Source organism: Fusarium pseudograminearum, chromosome 1, assembly GCF_000303195.2.
Source record: "Fusarium pseudograminearum CS3096 chromosome 1, whole genome shotgun sequence".
Classification (NCBI taxonomy): Eukaryota; Fungi; Ascomycota; class Sordariomycetes; order Hypocreales; family Nectriaceae; genus Fusarium; species Fusarium pseudograminearum.
The window spans coordinates 8235826-8255106 of record NC_031951.1 but is presented as its reverse complement, the minus strand read 5'-3'; the positions used below and the strand labels follow the sequence as shown (position 1 = coordinate 8255106).

Genomic DNA, 19281 nt, shown 5'->3' with positions numbered 1-19281 from the left:
GAATACCAGCAGTCGGGCCTCCGGTATGGTGAATGGAGGCCCGAGGCTGCTGGTGTCGAGGGCGCTGGTGAATCGATGTATCATACGCTGATTGATGGTGACTTTGTCCTGATTGTGAGCCCTGACCCGAATAATCCACGGTATAGTCCCCCACTCGATAAGTGCCCGCCAGTGTGCCTCCGACGCATGAGGTCCTCCAGAGCGAACCGCTCTGGACGGCCGCTGGGCTCTGAATGGAAAGAATTTGACAAGCTGAAGCCCTTGCGGGCTACGACGGGGAAAGTTAAGTGTTGTCTAGTAGTAACGTGCAGAACGTGATGGATTTGAGTGCGTCAAGCTAGGCGGCTGCTGAGCTTGTATTGGGTGTCTGAAGTATAAGTCGACGGCGTTATTAGCTACTAAGCAGCTCGCCACATATATTGTCTGGATTTTGAATGATTGGTACCGGGCGAGAGGCTTTCCCGTTTCCGTAGTCGAGTGAGACGCTGGTGTCTGGCGCTGGAGGGCTGTGTTGGGGGGTGAGCCTGGGTTGGAGTCAAAGGCGTAATGGTTGTGAGAAGTCCAAAGGAGTGTGATGAAGGTGCATAAAGTTCGAATTTTCTGGCTTCGGAACAAAGCACTTATGAAGGATTGGAGGAGGATGAAGAGTATTATAACATGCCGTCACAACAATCGAGTTTAGACTGTCGATGAGAAGGAGAGATAGTCCACGAGGTGAAGATTGGCTTTGTATATTAGGATAGGTCCCTTCACAAGATCTCTTTTAGCTCCCGGCCTGGGGTCAGTAAACGTATTTAACATAAGGGCTAGTAACCTGGCAAACGTTGCTGGAACCAGGGCCAGCCTATATCGTCTGATGACGGAGTACCTAGAGCAGGGTAGCAAGGGGAGTGGATCACTGGTCTTGCTCTGTTCATGCTGCAGGTTAAAGCACTTGGAGATTTTGCCCAGTCCGGTATGAGAAGAAGCCCCGTCCGCCGAGTGCCTGGGCTGCGGAGACGACCTGTTAACCCAGGCCAGGGTTTGGAGGGTGGTCAATTTGACGATCTTATGCCCATGGTAAGGTCCCCAGGGTGCCTGATATAGAAACAAGAGCCACCCCTGGTATCCATCATGACTAGCAAGGATGAGGGCACAATGCAATAGCAACGCTTTCAAGTCAGGACCTGCTATCCGCGGCCAGATAGCAATTTGCCATAGTAGAGGCCCCTGAGGACAAATCAATTATGTAAATGTGCCTCTGTGAAAATAAACGACATGCAAGGTCGCTGGGCGGTGGTGCTTATTGGGGCACGAGTCAAAGGTGAAACGCGCTTCGCTTGAAGAGCGTGGAACTAAGCCATACTGAGCTGACCAAGTACAACTGTAGAAGCAGAGGGACAAAATGGCCAATGCCAGGTTTTTCGCCGCCTTTGCAGGTAGCAGAGCCACTGGATGTGGGTTCCAAAGCTGATGGCGTGGCAACTAGGGAGAAAACAGTTCTGGTGTTTGTGCAGGACAGGAGGTACAGCGTGGAGCAAATGCTTATAACACACCAGGGCCTGCTATATTAGATGGCGCCCATCAACTTTACTAGATCGCAAGTAGAACTATACCCACATGCCAGGAACCTCTGTTTGGCGAATCTGCATATCGTAACAGGGAGATGCCCGTGATGTTGGGAGAGCGTGCGCGCCGGGTAGTCGGGGCTGGTCCAGATTTGATCAATGTGAGCACACGCCTTGACCAAGCTAGATCGACATCCTGGTCAACGGTGGCTGGATTGAACAAGCTCCCGCACTAAATCTAGGAGCCAGGTACGTGCGACAGTCAGTTAATCAATCATCTGTCTAGGAGCGGAAGCAGACTCGCGGTTCATGGTTGGGGCGCTCTCAGGTGTGTGAGCATGGGGCCAATAAGCGGGAGAATCCCTTGGGACCGATTATCTGGATCTATCAAAAGGGGAGTGCTTGGAGTTGCGGTAACCACATGTGCATCCACGTCAAAAATGGAGGCCGAGATGAGGCTTGTGGTGATTCTCTTGGCACATGAATGGAACCGGAAAGGAGCTGCTGGTAAAGGTCATGAAGCCCGAAAGGTTGGGAACTCAGACATATGCGTACATGCTTGTTGGTCTGAAAAGTATGGAGCTCTAGGGAATAACTCCTGCATCAGACTAGACGAACCCGGTTTTAAGTCAGATCCAGATAACGAAACTTGAGGGCATCGTCAAGGGAGCGCTCTCACCGGGCAACTGGCGTGTTTAGAACAGCCCTAACGATCGGTAACTCGAGTTTCTGCTCGGAAACTCCAAGATTGCACACTTCAATGCTCAATGCCATCGCATCTGAAGCCCCCCCCGGAAGCGTGAATCACGTAGGGTTCCAACGGTTTTGAAGCCGAAACACGCATGACTGTGAGGCCAAAAAAGGTCTTGGGGACCGGATAGACAGTGTTCCGGTGACAACAACGCATTAACGCAACTCTCCTGATGTGTGGCATATCAAGCGAAACGGCTTTATCATTGTCGTCATGAACGATCGTACGTCAATTGATGGGCTAGGGCTAGAATCGAAATCCAGGACCCTGGTCCAGGAACAGAAGCAGGAGTCGATGATGGGCTTCTAGAAGGACGGATCTTCTAGCGCGTACAGGGCCTCCTTGGCTAGCGCCGGGACCCTAGCTACCGGTGGAGCGGAGGAAGCACACGCCGTGCTGAGTATGATTATAGATGGGCACCAGTGCTTGTTGACGGTCGGCCGGCAACTCCTTAGAGGCATCCGATGATTGATGGGCTGAGTTTTAAGTGGTAACGGCTCGAGATGATGGGAATTTGTGAGTGAAGAGGTGGTGAATCTGCATCAGGGGTCGATGCAAATAGAAACTGGTGGCTTGGCTGAGGTGAAGAGGGGGAAGGCAGGGGAGATCGGCTGACAAAATGCAAACAGTCCGGTTTGAGAGGTGAGGAAAGAGCAATCAGTAAAACTCCTTGATCGAAAAGACGGTCAGGAAGGTCAGGAAGGTCAAGAGGATGGTCGACGAGAAGGAGCAAAAATCGCTCCTGCTAAGTGCCGGATGCATCAACGGGGCAAGCGCTAGGCAGTATTACAGCACCTACCTGACAGGTACGACGGATAGACAGGCCGGCATGGATATTCGCCAAAATGTATCCGTACGGAAGACACCCAACTAGGTCACTTTAGGTGAGCGACAACGTAGCACCTAATTGGAATGCAACAGTATCGCTTCCCCACGATCGCAGCAACCTAATCTAGCTAGGAAGAGACATTCAGCTCGTAAACTAAGCTATAGCAGACTTTGATATTAATTAATTATCGTCTCTTCAACCGAGCTGTCATGACAGAAAACGGTTTTACCAAGGGCAAACTAAACTGTAGATCCATGGATAGGCCATGGCATATTATAGTCAGTCTCTGATAGATTAAATCGACAATTGGCAAAATTGGGACCATATTTGAAACACTATGATTGACATGCTGATATAGACCAGGTGTTGTATAATGTTGGTAACGTTCCAACAGTTTGTTCACAAGCTTTGATCCAATTGCAGTCCGGATATGAGGGTCTATGAAGTTTAAATTTTTTATCCATTTATCGTGCTCACAATTTGTAATCAATCATCCAGGTGCAGGACAGCCGAAGGCATATTTTGCTTAAAGTTGTACCAACCACCAAATAAAAGTAATCATCCAGGTGTATCCTGTCTACTAACGGAGGTAAGGTGGACAGTACCGTCAACTCACAGGTTGAAGCCTGTATAGTTGGACAGGATACCCTAAACATCGGCCGAGGTGCGCAAGGAGAAATGATCAGCAATCATCTGTTCAGAGCTTCTCAGCCGACTTAGTAAGGTATTACTGTACTATGTCCGGAGCCGAAGTCCAAGCTCGCATTGTCGGGCAATGACTTGACTAGACTAGCAAGCACATAGACTCTGGCACTTAATAGCTCAACGGCTTCGGAAGCTAAAAACGCCCTGGGGCATGAAGTGGGCACTACAGGTGCAACTCCCGGAATGGAAGATATATTTGATAAGGTATCGGCACCTTGATCCAATTCTGGGGGGATCGTCCATATTGCTGGACCAGGCCAGGACAGGCCAGGCTAGGTATTTTGACGCCATACTTCACTCGAACCACAGGGCCTTGTAAATATCCATATTATTTACGCAGGTACAGGATGCCTAGGCTAGGCTACTAGGCTACCTGGGAGTAGGTATGTAGGCATGCGGGTCACTGTCAGGGGAGGCGACACGGGTTGGATTGGCAAGGGTTGTGGTTGATAAGAATAGAAATCGACGTCAGCAATGCCTGCTGTGTGTCTCGTAGATCTTGACGACCCCCCTAACCCCTGGAAAAACTCAAAGCCAAAAATATGTCATGTCCAGCATGTCTATCCATGACTGCATTTGCTTGCATTCACATTTGTACATACTTACATTTGCCCCCCCACCTAACTGACGATAACTGAGAAAAAGATCTTCAAAACTTATTGTGAATCTTTACCTGTGTAACTTAAAAATTGCAACTAAAAAAAGACCCAGCGGCAAGAGTTACTTGCTTTTGCTACCCAATCTACCCATAACATAAAATCTTACCTTCCTAAAATCCACGATATTCTTTCAATGCTTCTACGCCGCACACTAAAGTTTTGATAATCAATATTCCGCTCTTTTCACTACATTTGCATGAATGCATAAATGGCCAATTTCATTCTCCCCCACGCAATGCAGGTGACAGCTCGCGGCGCGTTTCCACGCCCTCGGTGAAGCCGCTAATCATTCTTTTTTAGGGTCCTTGCATCTGTCTAAACCCGATTCTCTTATTTGCGATTTTCAATGAGAGAGATAGTAATAGTCGAGTGCCTAAAGATCTAAACTACCTACCTACTTACCTACATAGACAGCATACAGAAGACGAATAGTCCAAGACCGTGTACAAGGCGGCATAAAATACCCAAATTATTTTATCCCTCAGACAAGTAGAGTCAATTTTTTCACAACCCCGACAAGTGACCATCTACCGACGTGGATCATCTTCCATGCATACCCTTGTTATCTTCCGTCACCCGCTTTAGCGAGACTAATTTATCTCGTCTTTTTTCCCAACTTAATCAGAACCTGATTGCTGATGATGAATGTTAATATCAACTCACCTGAAAGCAACGTAATTGTCTTTATACGAAATTTAGGAATACTGTGAGGTTACCAATGAGAAGTTGTAAACCATGCTCTAGAGTTGCAGAAACAACTTATAGTGTCTTCCTTAAGCCAAGTAATTACATGCATGTGACCAGCTGAAAGCCCTTGTCACGACAGATTGAATGGCTTGAATGCTAAGCTTGTATCTAGATAGTACCAGCTGTTAGACTTTAGATTTAACGGCTTCGGGATCAGAGGCAGTGGTGTTACGTACACAAGCTCTTTCCTAGCGGCCGCAGATTGAGCACTACATACTGCTTATCTTTATATAAGACATACGGATATTACTCAATTGCTACTATATGAGGTTAAAAATCGAATTCTACTGTATAGTTACAGGAACAGGCATCTAAATGAGGTCTTATACGTAACTAATCAGTCAGCTGAAATTGCCTTCCGTTGTCATGACGGACACATGATACCTGAAGAAACTGTTGATTTCCACCAAGTTAGTTCCATTATAAGCATGGCAAGCCATATTCAACACATCCATCGTGGGATAACAAAAAAGGTATACAAGCCCTTAACCTACGCAGAGTTGGTTTTAAGCACGGCATGCGAGATCTGGCACGCGCCCAGTGAGATCCGTGGTGATGTGATTTTTCAGTACATCTCTACAAATCAAAGTAGGATGTGAGGTTGAAGAAAGGAAAGAGAGTGAGTACGAACACGTCTAATTTATAGACATGGAAATGCAACGACTGTGGCTCACTGACAACAGCTGCCAGCAATCTCCAAACTCACAAACCGCATCCATCACTCCGTCGCCATATTAGTCATTCTAGAATTGAGATTTGACAAAATCGCTCTTCTCGTTACCTAGGCAAGGTTCCAAACGGCTGTTGACGAATGCGCTCCTTGCCATCATGCAACAAGTACCCTTGATAAGAAGAGACTTCGCATCATCTTGTTGGATACTTTCAGTGACGTGTTGCTAAATACATGCGTGGGCATAAAGCTTTTACCTCCAGTACCTTGTCGCTTCAAATGCCGCATGTAAAAGACCTATCCCAACGCCATGCTATGCTGTCCTCCGCCAATGCCATTACAGATCGTGGCCTCGGATCCCGAATCTGGCTTGTGGGATGGTCCTCCTTCTGGGCCTTCGTCTTAACTGCAGGATTGTCCCTTGGGTTTGGTCACTTGCGAAAGGCGAACATATTATCAATTGCGACAGCCGATTGCTCGGTTGTAGCACCTGCAGTGACACCTGACTGCTCATGTGCTCCTCCATTAATGCTTAGGAGATGGGCAATGCCCAGTCTGACTGACCTCGTCATAGTGTTGATCAAAAGACACAATTCGGAATACAATTCGTAGCTTGGGTGTTCACTTCAGGTTTGCACCTTATGCAAGTTCTCGGGGAGGTTCTCATCGTTGCGTGTGGGATCAACGAGCCAGAAGTCACAAGCAATGTAGCGGAGGGCATCTTCGCGAGCCCACAGCTTGCCCCTCTTTCCAGAGTCCGAGATGCCAACGACATCGCAGGATCTGAAGCAGTCTTTGCCACCCGAGTTCTCGTTATGGCCGCTGACGTCTAGGTCGTTGCGGATATGCTGCATAGCTGGAACTACGTGGGCTTTAGGCGTTTGGTTGGGTCAGCTTATGCGATTTAGGCTGGATTTTGAGATTATTTATTTTTTAAACCCTAAAGTTTAGAGGCTAAGTGAAGTCGTTGCTGAACGATTGCTTGTTGAGCCTGTCGCCTTTCGGCACGGATAATAGGCTTTGGCGTGGTGCTTGTAGGTAATGGCCGGTCCGCAAGACTTGTACGCCCAACAGTAGCATAGGATAAACCCTTATGCCACACAAGATGAGGGTCAAGTTCAGCAGCATGCTGAACGAGGAAGTCTTTGATTTCGACTTCATGGTTGTTGGTTATAGTCGTGCTGCAGCGAGTCCCATCGCCAAGCCAAAGATCCAAAAGTAAGGGTCAACAGGTGTCAACTTCGGGCAGCTCAAAGCCTGGTGATCGAAAGTCCCTCATCAAGTTCAAGATCAATATCAGAGTCATCTGGTTTCTCTCTTTGTGTTGTTTTATTTTGAGAGGGGAAAGATTTTCGAAATGTGTTTAGAGCGTAAATACTGACACAAGGTTTAGCTGTTGTTGAGCCCTGTGGCTTATAGACCTGACCACGATTTTATCCATGCTATTGCAGTACTAGGATTCACTGTTTAGCTTGTATCTCTTTTTAGATCGAATGAGTCTCGCTTTATATCGGAGTCATCAGAATTGAACTCGTCGTCGGTGTCGTGGGGGCCGTCAGATGCTTCATCGTCTTCGGCGCCTGGTATGCTGGGAAAAGCGTAGTTTCGACCAACCTTCTGATAATTAGGCTCGAATTTTAAGGCAAGATCTGTCTTTGTTCCGCAGTAGGAACATATTTGGTAAGCTGGTATTAAGTCGGATCTCGCCACCTTTACCATCAGCAGACTTGTCGATAAACCAGCTGCGCAGATTGCTCAAAGTGATATCTCCTGTATCATGGATCTCGTGGCTTTTGGCGACAGCAGCGTTGAAGCATCATCCTTGGTTACGTAAAAAAAACTGGCGGGTGGTCTGCGTGTCTGCGTACATTAGTACGCTCCGGGTTCTTTTCTTCAGGCGTATATTGTAAACACTTGATGTTTGCTTGAACCAGATAGAACAACCGTATACGACTCTTGTCAAGTTGTGATACCAATAGTGCCATTTTTTATATGTACCTCACCTCTCTTGTCGCGATCGGCCCTGAGAAGCCATGTCAAAGCACTCCTCAAAGTAGTAAGAAAACTTGGTCGTTGTTTTGTCGCATTTCTTCGTTGTGCAGGATCAGCTGGATCAGAGCTAGGTTCTGGTAATTCGCCAAGCTGATCTTCAAATTTGGCGCGGTGTTCACTTCGATCAAGGCCCTTATAGACACTCCGGGCTCTAGTCTCTTTATGTAGGACTATTATGTGGTTGTCGGTTACCACAAGAGACTCCTTTCGGGCGCCAATTTCAGAGGCAGGGTACACTTCAAAGTCAAGTCTTTATCTAGGAATCCACCAAAGTTAGTAAGCTTTAGAAAATGAAAATTAATAACCTAAAAGACCCATCCAAATAGCATAAACTGACTTACTAATTTTGTTCCTTATGATACTGGCAACGACTGTTCTGATACCCCATCGCTGCGAGGTGGGGGATATGGCATGGCCCTTGAAACACAGCAAATACCGCCAACGTTTAGTCAACAATCTCGTCGCCACTCCCCAGGGCGTCAGCAAACTTACACTAAAAACATAAGAGACCAAATTGATTTATGCCATTTAGATCGGACTTTAGATTATTGTTTTCATAGCCTGAAGCTCAAGGGCAGCGCTTCCATCAATCACGACATGGGAAGCATAAGAGACGAAATTGGTCGGTCAGCTTATGATATTGAAACCAGACCAAAATGACTATCATCATAAATACACGTCGCAAATAATAATTAATTACATGAATAACGACTTAACGCCCATTATTACCCATTTTAAGCAAAGTTATCCGTTCGGTCCACCCAGATATCCTCCAGTTCCGCAAAGCTGTCGAAGTGCACAGCTCGGTGCTGGTCGCTGTAGAAAGACAGCGGCGTATCCAGCTTGACATGGACCGGCTTCTTTTCCAAACCGTCGAATGCGTTACCCATAAAGCTGTAGTTCCACTTGCCATCATCGGGTACAAGGAAGAATCCTCTGAATCGCGGACTCAGCAACAACTTGCGCTTCTCACCCATGGTTGTGGCGAAGCCCTGTGGCTGGTCGCTCTGCGTATCCTTGTTTTCGGCTCCCCACTTGTAGCCATCTGGTGTAAGTCCCCAGGCCGACAGGGATACACTGCCTGGTGTGAATGCGACAGAAACCGTCACAGTGTTCGTCTTGTCCCACTCGTTGTGCGCATCTAGAAGCTTGGAATGTCCGGTAACATCCACGGCGGACATATAAGGCAACTCGCTGCCGGATACGGTATGAATAACGCCCAAGGGCTCCATACCTTCGAGGAATTCGCTCTGAGGCAGTTGCTGTGCCAGCCGCACATCGCGAAGTCCACCAATCTGGGGAATCATGACAATACATTTGATCTCCTTGACCTGATCGTTGTCGGGTGCTGAAGAGCCGTACAAGTAGCCAGCAACCTGCACCCTGAGATCTGCAATGGTGATGAAACGCTTCAGGATATTGTTGGGCATGACATATGTGATGTCGTCGAGGTCATTGTCGACAGATGAGACGTAGATATTCTTCGCTCGTGTGCGCAAGTTGGATGTAGCAATGGCTCGTGTTCGCCACTCTGTCTTGGAAGCAAAGGTTTGCTGTTCGAATTGCGATGTGGTCGTCACAATAATCTCCTCGCCATGAACGTTCTGAGTCTTGGTCGTGACAGCTGTCAACTGCGCCTGTTCCTGCTGCTGCTTCTCAATCTCGGCAGCCTGCTGTCGCTGCATGGAAGGTGCTGAAATCTCCATACCCAAGATGATGTCTCGCACTTCACTGGTTGTCAGACTCGAGACGTTGACGTTGTTCTTCTTTCCGTAATCATTGAGAATGAGATCTCGGAGCTGCGTTTCAACCTTGATCCAATCCTCATCTGACAGCGATGGCCAGATGTGATGTTCGTGCGTGATAACAGTCTTGTCGGGACGGAGAACAAGCTTTGTCTTATCCGGGTTAACGTGGAGCGCACGCAAAATAAGGACGAGACGAGAAAAGGCAGTGTAAGAAGAAATGCTCTTCAACCATTCATCGTACAAGTTGAAGAGCACCATCTGGGGCTGCTTGGCGCGCAGAATCATGTCACCGAGCTTCTCAACCTTCATAGCTGCCTGGAAAGGAAGCTGCAGCTCGGATGCTCGGATAGAAATATTGGGAAAGTCAAGCAAGTGGACTTCGAGAGGATCCAGCAGACCCTTTCTTGTCACAATGAGTTGCTTGGGCTGCTCCTCCACGGGCAATGAGCGAATGAGGGCAGCGACTTCTTCGGCGGTCTTCCATTTGGCAAGTTGACCAAGACGTTTCTGTCCAGCCCAAACACTGGTATGGATGATCTTGAGGAACAGCTGGCCAGTTCGCGGGTTGAAGATAAAGATGGCACCGTTGATGGGCTTGGTTGTCAAGTTACCCTCAAATGTCTTGTGGATTGTGACACGATAGACGTTGGTATCATCGATGAACAGCTGTGTCTGGTTGCTAAATAGTTCTGAGTAGTTCTGAGAGTTCAAGAACTCTTGGTTGCTCTCAGAAGCATAGAGCTGCAGACCCTTTCGAATACGCTCACGAAGGACATACAGAGCAGGGTTGGCCTTCATGATCTTGGCCATTGCCTGCTGAACAAGTACCTTGAGACCTGGGAAGTACATGCCGTAGGCAGAGTACAAGTTGTAGGCAAGATCAATACCAACCATAAGACCAGTAGCCGAGGGGTAGATACTGGCACTGTCAGTGGTGTAGTCAAGGTACTTGGCACGTGTGTATCGTTCAATGTCGTGAGAATCGTAATCGCCATATCGGAGCTGGACATCAACCCAGAATTTGTTAGTAGTCGTTTGCTCAATCACGTCCTTGGTGTCGTAGAGCAGAGAAGGACGGGTAACGTTCCACTTGTGGTTAGAGAAAAGAAGAATATCGGCGCAAGAACTGTTCATCTTGTAAGACTTTCGAGGGTGAATTGTCTCCTTCTGAACAGTCTCAATGCCCAGAGATTCCAGTTCCTGATCGAAAACTTGGCAAAGATCCATGACAACCGACTCGTGGATCTTCTGCCACAAATGGGCTCGGAAGATCTGGATCAGCGAAATCTTCAGAGTAGGGATCTTTCCGTGCAAGAAGATACCAGTCAAATCAAGCTGGACTTGGAAACCGACATAGACGTTGGCTCTGTTAATGGTAGGTGACCACCACAAAGTGAAGCGACGGTTTGGAATTTGGTTCAAACCTGAACGCTGAGCATTTGTCAACTTCTTAAACTTCATGGATTCTTCGAAACCCGAGGCCTTTTCCCAAAAGAGGCCTTCCCATGATGGAAAACCTGTTGCTTTGAAGAGGGTGTGTTCAAGGATGGTCTCAACACCACCCAAAGCCTGAATGACATCGGTTCGGTACGCGTTCAGGTTCCACAATTTTCCGTCATGACGTTGACTAGTCCACCAGAAAGGGTTGTTTTTCATTAATTGGTAAATCTTGAATTCAGCTCGTGCTCGGAAACCCTTGTCGAAGCTCAGGGTGCTGCGATCCTTTTGGAACAGGGTGTTGATTCGGGGAAGACCACGATCCCAGCTGTCCTCGAGATCCTCAAGAGTAAGACGACGATTCTGTTGGTTAGCTTCCAGTCTCTTCTGAGAATACTCTGTCCAGACACGTTGGGAGTCAATGAACTCGGCCTCCCACGGGATGATGTATCGAAAAATGTTCGGGATGAGGGTCTCCTCATCGTGGGTCATTCCTGCCCTGTAATGAGTGACACCAGTGTCGGTTTGCTTTGACCAACGCTTGTCGCTGGCAGGAATCAAGATATGAGAGCCCGAAATCATACCAAGACCACCAAGTTCCTTGGGTGTGTAGAAGACGGCAGGGGGGAAACGAGAAGGCATTTTCGAGTTCAATCCAATCTTGACTCGTGTTTGAATCTTGGTCTCGCATTTGACAATAGTGTCAAGCAAGTCGACTGTAGAAACAGCAGCTTCGCGGTAGTAGGTGAAGAGAGCGATCAACGCAGTGTTCCATTTGTTGGCGATCTTGGTGAATGTGGTGGAACCTGACGACATAAGAATTTGTCGAATACGGTTGTTGAACTTTTGAATATCCTCCTCAGTAACTTGCAGGAAAGCGTGGGCTGTCCTCTCCTTGGTGGTGTTGTCAACAAGAGACCAAACACTGTCCTTGACGGGGAACTCCTCATTCTGATTACGAATCTTGGGGAGAATGCGGACCTCGAAACCGCACATGGAAAACAACAAGTTCGGGTTGTCGCGACTGTAAACACTAACAAAGCTGTCATCCCAATCGATCGTTGTCACAGATCGAGGAAGACGGTTTTTCAAGTCCCAGAAGACAGCTCGTCCAAGGTTGACATCGTGGCGCATCAGGCGCATACGAGAATCTCTAGGCCAGCACTTCTTGCTCTTGTATCCGATCACGTTCTCGAAGTTGGGGTCAGGTTGCTCTGTAAGGAACCGTTGGATGAGATCTCTGGATTCCTCAGCAGTGAATCTGAGCATAATCCAGATCTTATCGACGTAACGGGTGTAGAGTCGAATGGGATGACTCGACTCAGTCTCACGATCGCGGAACTGCAAGAAGTCGTTGGGGCTCTGAGGCGGACCGGCAATCTCGCTGGCTCGCTGAGGTCCAAGTAGGAGAAGATCCAACACAAGACCATAAAATTGGAACACAAATGCAGAGAACTGCAGGCCACGGATCATACCATAACTGTTGACATGGTTCATGTCCTTGTAGGTGAGCTGAACGTTGTTCTTGGCCGTGATGTAGTCTGCCAGGTTGTGGTCCATAATCAGTCTCAGGAGAGAGTTGAGAAGCGTAAGCTCCATCTTTTCGTACACCTTGGAAAGCTCTGTCTCAATCATGACGTTGCACTCGCCGTTCTCAGTCTGCCAGACACCATCAAGGTTGTTGATACCTTGAGCCCACTTGTAGACCAGAAGAGGTGGGACTTCAGAATCTGAAGGTTTGATCCAGGCAGGGAAGAGGTGCCGCTGATCTGCTTGATACCAAAGATACTGGTCGAGGTAAGCGTCGGTGATTTTCTCGATGGGTTCAATGTCATAAACAGGGTTGATAGTGCTGTAGTTGTCGTTCATGTCAATCTTGACTTCCTTGAAAGCTCGCTGGGTAAGCAGGGCGCGCTTGATACTCTCCAATGCAGTGCCAGGGCTATCATATGCTTGCTCAATCAAACCCAACTCCTCTCTTTGACTTTGATTGAGGCGTCCCTTTACTGAATAAGCCTCTCGAAGACGCTCGAGGGCGAGAATGAGAATTTTTGTGTCGTGCTTGTAAGAAACGCTAGGGAACGGAATAGGTGAGAACTTGCGAGACTCGAGCCAGTGCACGGTAGTAGTGTAGATGGCAACAGCTTCCTCCGATGAAACATAAGGACCATCCTTCATGTGGTTGTGCTGACGCTCCTGCTCGGCCTTGAGCCAAAGTCGTGTCAGACGACCAACATTCTTCTTCGCGATAGTCTTATCGACAGTGGCTCCTCGTCTAATACGCTCACGGTTGTAATGAGCGACCGAAACCCACCAATCTGCCTTAGACTTGACATATCGAAGAATAATGTTCTCGATGGGTGCAGGCAAGCCAGGTACCTTCCAAGGAATGTTGCTCTTCCAGCATCTCCAAGCCTCGGAAAGATGCTGAAGAACAGTGTTGACCTTGTTTTGCTTGATGCCCTCGGGCATCATATCCATAAGATCAGCCATAACAGAAGCTCGAAGTTCCAAATCAAAGTGGGACTCGACACGCTGTTTGGTAACGGTCTTTGCAACTCCCTTGCTGTGTCTACCTTCAAACTGACGAGACAGGAGGTTTCCAAGCCATCTCTCAAGCAAAGGAATAATACCTCGCATGAAGAAGAGCCAAACCCTCCAGGCGGGAGCCCAGAACCCACAACCTGGACCCTTGCCGACAGGGCCAGAGTTAAACCGGTAGTAAATAAGATGCTTCAGATCCTTACAAGTTCGAATCTGATGCATCAGCTTGTACTTGTATCGGTACATACCCGTAAGCTGACCGACGTGGTTGAAGGCGTACAAAATACCATCCGCCAACTGGAAGGCATCAATGTTACCCAATCTGTACTGCACCTGAGCGTCAACAATGAGCTTGGTCAATCTCAAAATCTCTCGCATCAAATGGAAAGCATTTCCGAAGCGAGACTTCTTGCGCTCCTTGGTCGTCAAGGTCTTGACGGGCTTCAAATTAAAGTTGTAATCCAGGTGAAGGTACGTCAAGTTCTTGCGGTGAATAAGGAGGTTAAGCATGTTGAAACCCTGGCGACAGACCTGCAAACCAGCCTCTACCCAATCAATCGTAGTCTGCTGGAAGAACTTGGTTTGCTTGAGAGATCGCATCAAGTTCTGCTTGTTCTGTGCCTTAGGCTTCTTCTTGTGAAGTTCGTTGAGGACAAAGTTCTTGAGAAGCTTCTGGTATGATACTCGGACCTTGACAGGAGGTCGATCGGAGGGAGGATGCTCGAGGTACCACTGTTTTACGAGTGGCACGTCTTGTGCTCGAACCATGCGTCCGGATCGCCGGTCGAAGGGGTATGGCGCCCACCAGAGGTCAACGGCGGACGATGTATCGTCATTCTCAATATCCTCATCAGCAAGGAATGGCTCAACTCCAACAGGAAGTTCGAAAGCGTCCTCTTCGGGCTCCTCAATGTTGCCGGCACCGAAAATTTCGTCCTCATGAGAAACCTCAACGTTCTTTGGCGCAACGGTTCGCGAAGATATAGGGTTGATGCGGCGATCGAAATGGAACGTCGGCAAATCAGGATCGTCTGCTCGGTTGAAGACAACTTGAGGATGAGAGTGCCATGATAGGTGAACACTTCTCGGTAAAGAATTATAAAGGTAAGGGTACGCAACTCGGAACTCGGTTCGGATGGGGTTTCGGAAAATGATGCGGTCGATAGCATTGAACTCGCCGAAATCCTCGTCGTTGGGGTCAATGTCCTTGTACAAAGGTTCGAAGCGAGGTCCACCTGGAAGGGCGACATTAAGGGCCTTGGCCGATAACAAACTCTTGAGGTCAAAAAGGTAGAAATAGTTCTTGTCGACGACATCAGAGACAAGGGGCCGACTCAAACGGAATAGAGTCGCCATCTGAGGGAGCGTGAGATTCCATGACTTATAGCTTGGTCCGTTCACATGCGGTGTATCGAGGAGAGGTCTGTGGTCGTAGAACCATTCGTACACGGCTTCATCGTCCTCTTCATCGAGTTCCATCTGAATCGGCTCGAGAGGCTCAACATCCTCCAAGTTCTCGGCCCACGACAGAGGAGGCTCTTCGTCGTCGAAAGGTGGGAATCGCATGCGCTTGAATAGTCGTCTGTCGGCCTTCTCCTTTCGCATAAATGTCCACATCATCGCCCATTGCGCAAAAAAGACAGGCTCGATTACTCGGGGGATCTCGTTGACCAGAGTCAGACAACCGTTGACATGGTAGAGCACCTTGACCTCGCGCGCCGACTCCCATGGCATTGGCATGTTTTCGAGAAGTTTTAGTACCGCATGTGGCATAAACTTAAGGGCTCCGAGATAACTGCGCTTGTCGTTTGTATACTTTTTTTGTGAAACATCACCAATATCCTTCACGATCTTCCGTAGATGTTCAGGCGGCATATCAGCTTTCTGTGTCTGTACGAATCCGCCCTTGCGCTTCTCGCCAAAGCGATTGCGCTGTGATTTGATCCATTCCTTCTTCTTATGCGCAAACTTCGCTGTATGAAATGCCGGTGTCGCCTGTGATGGTAGAGAAGGGGGAGGTGGAGGCGCTTGAGATGGAGGAGGTGGAGGAGGAGGATTATTTCCCCAGCCTGGGGGAGGAGGTGGTGGTTGCATGATTGCTTGTTGTTCTGAAGATAGAAAAAGATCGTGAAGCTGTCGCCACGACAAATTCTGGGGAAGACGCGATTGGCGGACCCACTCACGTGACTGTCATTGAAGACGCGTTGATTTGCTCACGTGATATCAACGGAACTGTATAAAGACTGGTTATATCACCTTTGATGAGGATGTAGTCTAAGAGAGCACTAATGTTATCATCTGGACTTCGTTCAATTCCTGTTTTTATGACCTGTCTGGCTAGATGATGTAGGCCAGGTAACATGCTAAGATAAGTAAACAAGACGGAACATACTAGTTGATTAATTGAATGGTATTTGTTACGCAATGTATCAAGAGGTAATGTTTATAGTTGCACTAGTCAAGGCTCTGCGAGTATAGTGAAAAATACAGTTTCAAATACATATTTTTGCACATATGGGGTACTGTTGTCATGTCATTTCTCTTTCTGATAAAATCACAAGTGATTCACCAGACGTAATTCTCGATATCTTTGCAGTTGGTTGTATGATCCGAACCATAATCCATAAGGTTATGAAAATTGATGTTGCTGAGCTTTCAAATATCTGGTCTAGGGTAGTCCCTCGGCGTTTATCCAATCAGAGACCATACAATTGAGATACTGGCTTAGTCAGCCCAAAGCTTCAAACCGTCGTCGAGGTTAACGATCATTCAAACCGACCATTACGACGACCAATTCGTCACGCGAACCACTTTAGCAAGACACCAATCGCCGTCAATCAAAATGGCGCACCTCAGTAGGTTGATTGAAACGCTAGAGTATCGAGTTCTGCTAACCACCGTTCTGCAGACGTCAAGCCGGACCCGGCCTACCTCAAATATGCGGGTGCGTGACTTCTCCTCGACATCGACATTGATCGCCCTCGACCCGAACCCATTCTAACAAGATGAATAGCCATGATGAAGTCGCGCCATCACTACTTCCGATGGACGCCTCGAACCGCCAAGATCACCCTCATCTACGTTGGTGTGATCCCCGCCATCATGGGCTACATTGCCTACAAGACCGACGTAAGTCTGGCAACAGCCGCCGCGACGACCATCAAAATGCTGACTTTCGAAGGGACTTTGGGACTTCAGGGCGAAGCGAAAGGGCGACCTCGTCTACGAGAAATAAATCGAGCGAGAACCGGAGATTTGGGATGTGTACATTTAAAGCGTCATACCTGGGATAGAGCCCACGGTAGAGGTTCAATTAAAACAAGGTCAAGCATGAATAGGCCATGGCCGGACTGTGAGATTTCTTTGCATCGAACGAGAAATGGGTATAATCGGATGTGACCATCAAAATGAGCGCCGTATGCCTCTACCACCTCCCTCTGCTTCTCGGTCTTCCCCCAGAGACATCTGGCAATCTTTCGCCCCTCTTCCATTCACCCATATAAAAGTCCCCTCCAAGCTCGCTTTTCCAGTCGCCTCGGCTTCCCTTGGAGCCTCCACGACCGAAACTGCCCTTTCCCCTTTCATGCGAACCCGAAGCCTGCTCCCTTCGCACACTTGAAGCGGGTGCCACGGAACCATCTGGGAGCGGCGGCAGTATCGCGCAAGTGATGTAATCACCAACTACGAATCGCGCACCGCTGAGCGTTTTGTGTTTGTCGTCAGAATCTTTTGCTGTTGCGTCCATGGAGGTGTCACCCGATGTGTCTGAACTAGAGCCACCGCCTATTACAACACTGCCAAGGTCCTTAACCCCGAAGCGAGGAGGTGAGTTTGCTACTGCTATTGTGTTTCGGAGATCTGGAAACACCAGCTGGAACACTAAACGACATCCCACTGAAGGGGATGGGAAAGCTGAAGGTTTGGTAGCGGCAAGATCCAACGCCAACTCTTGAAGAGTACAATCCGACCACGTATACACGGAAATGTGCGGAGGGAGACTCTGCGCTTCAAATTCGTCTGTTCTAGTAAAAGATATAAGTATTTAATTGTAAAAACATTCCTAGGAGGGTAGATATAAGTACCTGTGAAGAGCTCCCGTACGGTAGAAGAGCTGTAACAAGAATGGTGTTTTATTTTCGCGGAGCGGTTTTGGCACTGGGGAAGTCATTTTCAAAGCAATTTCAATAGAATATCGAATAATTATTATATCAGACAGTGTACTGAAATGGGAAGTGCTGGTTACGAAGTAGCAGGCGATGAGACTGGCATTCGTGAATGATAGCTATAACTCGGTTAGCCGATATCGCTATATCCGTAAACGATCAACAATTTGAACTCTAGCAGTTTGCGACAAGTCTACAATGATTAAACAATCCAATCAACGTTGAATTCCGAGAAGAGAATACGGAAATAACCCGAATTACTGGACCAACCCTTTTCCCATCGAATCAGCACCATCATCTCAACAAAACATCGTTCATCTTCACCATGGATTTCGCGGCGCTGATGAACAAGGAGCTCTCGAAGAGCAAGAAGGGCGGCTCTGGAAAAGACGAAAAGAAGTACCTGAAGCGCTCAGAAATCGAAGCGCAAAGAAAAGAAGCCTACATCGCCGAACAGAAAGCCCTCGAGGCCGAGCGCCAAGCCAAAGCCGCCGCAAAACGCAAACGAGAGGAAGACGCGGCTGCCGAGAATGCCGTGCGCGAGGAGAAGCGTCGCAAACTCGCAGAGGATATGAGAAAGAGGCGCGAAGAGCAAGAAGCTGAAGAAGAGCGCGTCCGAAGGAAGCGACTTGGTTTACCAGAGCTGATCAAGGCCAAGAGCGAAGATAATGAGGATGGTGTTCACGCGAGCGAGGACATTCCCGAAGAAGAACTTGTTGAGAAGCTGAGAGCTCTTGGCGAGCCGGTGGCCTTGTTTGGGGAGAGTCATGCTGCGCGAGTGAGACGATACCGCAGGTTGACAATAGTGATCACCAAGGGCCCTATACCGACGACACTGGAGCTTGTGGATGAGAAGGATATGAAGGTCGACAGCGAGCTACCAAGGGATAATGGGGGCAGGAAATGGCTGTTCCGGCAACTGGCGAGTTACTTCACTATGGTGCTTACGGAGTACGAGCGGGCCATGGAAGCAGAGAAGCGGGATACAACTGCTGGTAAAACAGCATACAATGCGATGGTGCAGACCCGAGAGAACATGAAGCCGGTACGTTGAAATGCACTATCTTATACTGCAATGTCGAAACTAACATTTGTCCAGCTTTTCCGCAAATTCGAACAGGGCGAGCTTGATGATGACATCCTCAAGCCTGTTATAGAGATCGTGCAAGCTCTTCAGGAGCGCCGCTACGTGGATGCCAATGATGGATATCTACGTTTGAGTATCGGTAATGCGGCGTGGCCTATTGGTGTTACCATGGTTGGTATTCACGAGCGTAGTGCTCGAGAAAAACTACACGATGGTGAAAAGGGTCATGTCATGGGTGATGAGGTCACGCGTAAATACCTGCAGAGTATCAAGCGCTGTCTCACATTCGCACAAGTTCGCTGGCCACCCACAGATCTGCGGCAGTTGATGGGTTAAGGGAAG

General features: G+C 48.3%; 4 protein-coding genes across 4 annotated transcripts, besides 1 other annotated feature; 2 read left to right on the top strand and 2 right to left on the bottom strand.

The window, feature by feature from the left end:
* Positions 1 to 8694: 8694 nt before the first annotated feature.
* On the bottom strand, positions 8695 to 15783 carry FPSE_08657 (uncharacterized protein; the record flags this gene model as incomplete). Its single annotated transcript, XM_009261775.1, has 1 exon — positions 8695 to 15783. The coding sequence occupies one exon, from the start codon at positions 15781 to 15783 to the stop codon at positions 8695 to 8697; it is 7089 nt and encodes a 2362-aa protein (XP_009260050.1).
* Positions 15696 to 15745: a repeat region.
* Positions 15784 to 16531: 748 nt separating the features above from the next.
* On the top strand, positions 16532 to 16924 carry FPSE_08656 (uncharacterized protein; the record flags this gene model as incomplete). Its single annotated transcript, XM_009261774.1, has 4 exons — positions 16532 to 16544; positions 16598 to 16633; positions 16703 to 16818; positions 16871 to 16924. The coding sequence occupies 4 exons, from the start codon at positions 16532 to 16534 to the stop codon at positions 16922 to 16924; spliced, it is 219 nt and encodes a 72-aa protein (XP_009260049.1).
* Positions 16925 to 17113: 189 nt separating this feature from the next.
* Positions 17114 to 17857, bottom strand: FPSE_08655 (uncharacterized protein; the record flags this gene model as incomplete). Its single annotated transcript, XM_009261773.1, has 2 exons — positions 17114 to 17711; positions 17772 to 17857. 2 exons carry the CDS (start codon positions 17855 to 17857, stop codon positions 17114 to 17116), a joined length of 684 nt encoding a protein of 227 aa, XP_009260048.1.
* Positions 17858 to 18177: 320 nt separating this feature from the next.
* Positions 18178 to 19275, top strand: FPSE_08654 (uncharacterized protein; the record flags this gene model as incomplete). The annotated part of the gene is made up of 2 exons (XM_009261772.1): positions 18178 to 18897; positions 18952 to 19275. 2 exons carry the CDS (start codon positions 18178 to 18180, stop codon positions 19273 to 19275), a joined length of 1044 nt encoding a protein of 347 aa, XP_009260047.1.
* Between the last annotated feature and the right edge of the window lie 6 nt (positions 19276 to 19281).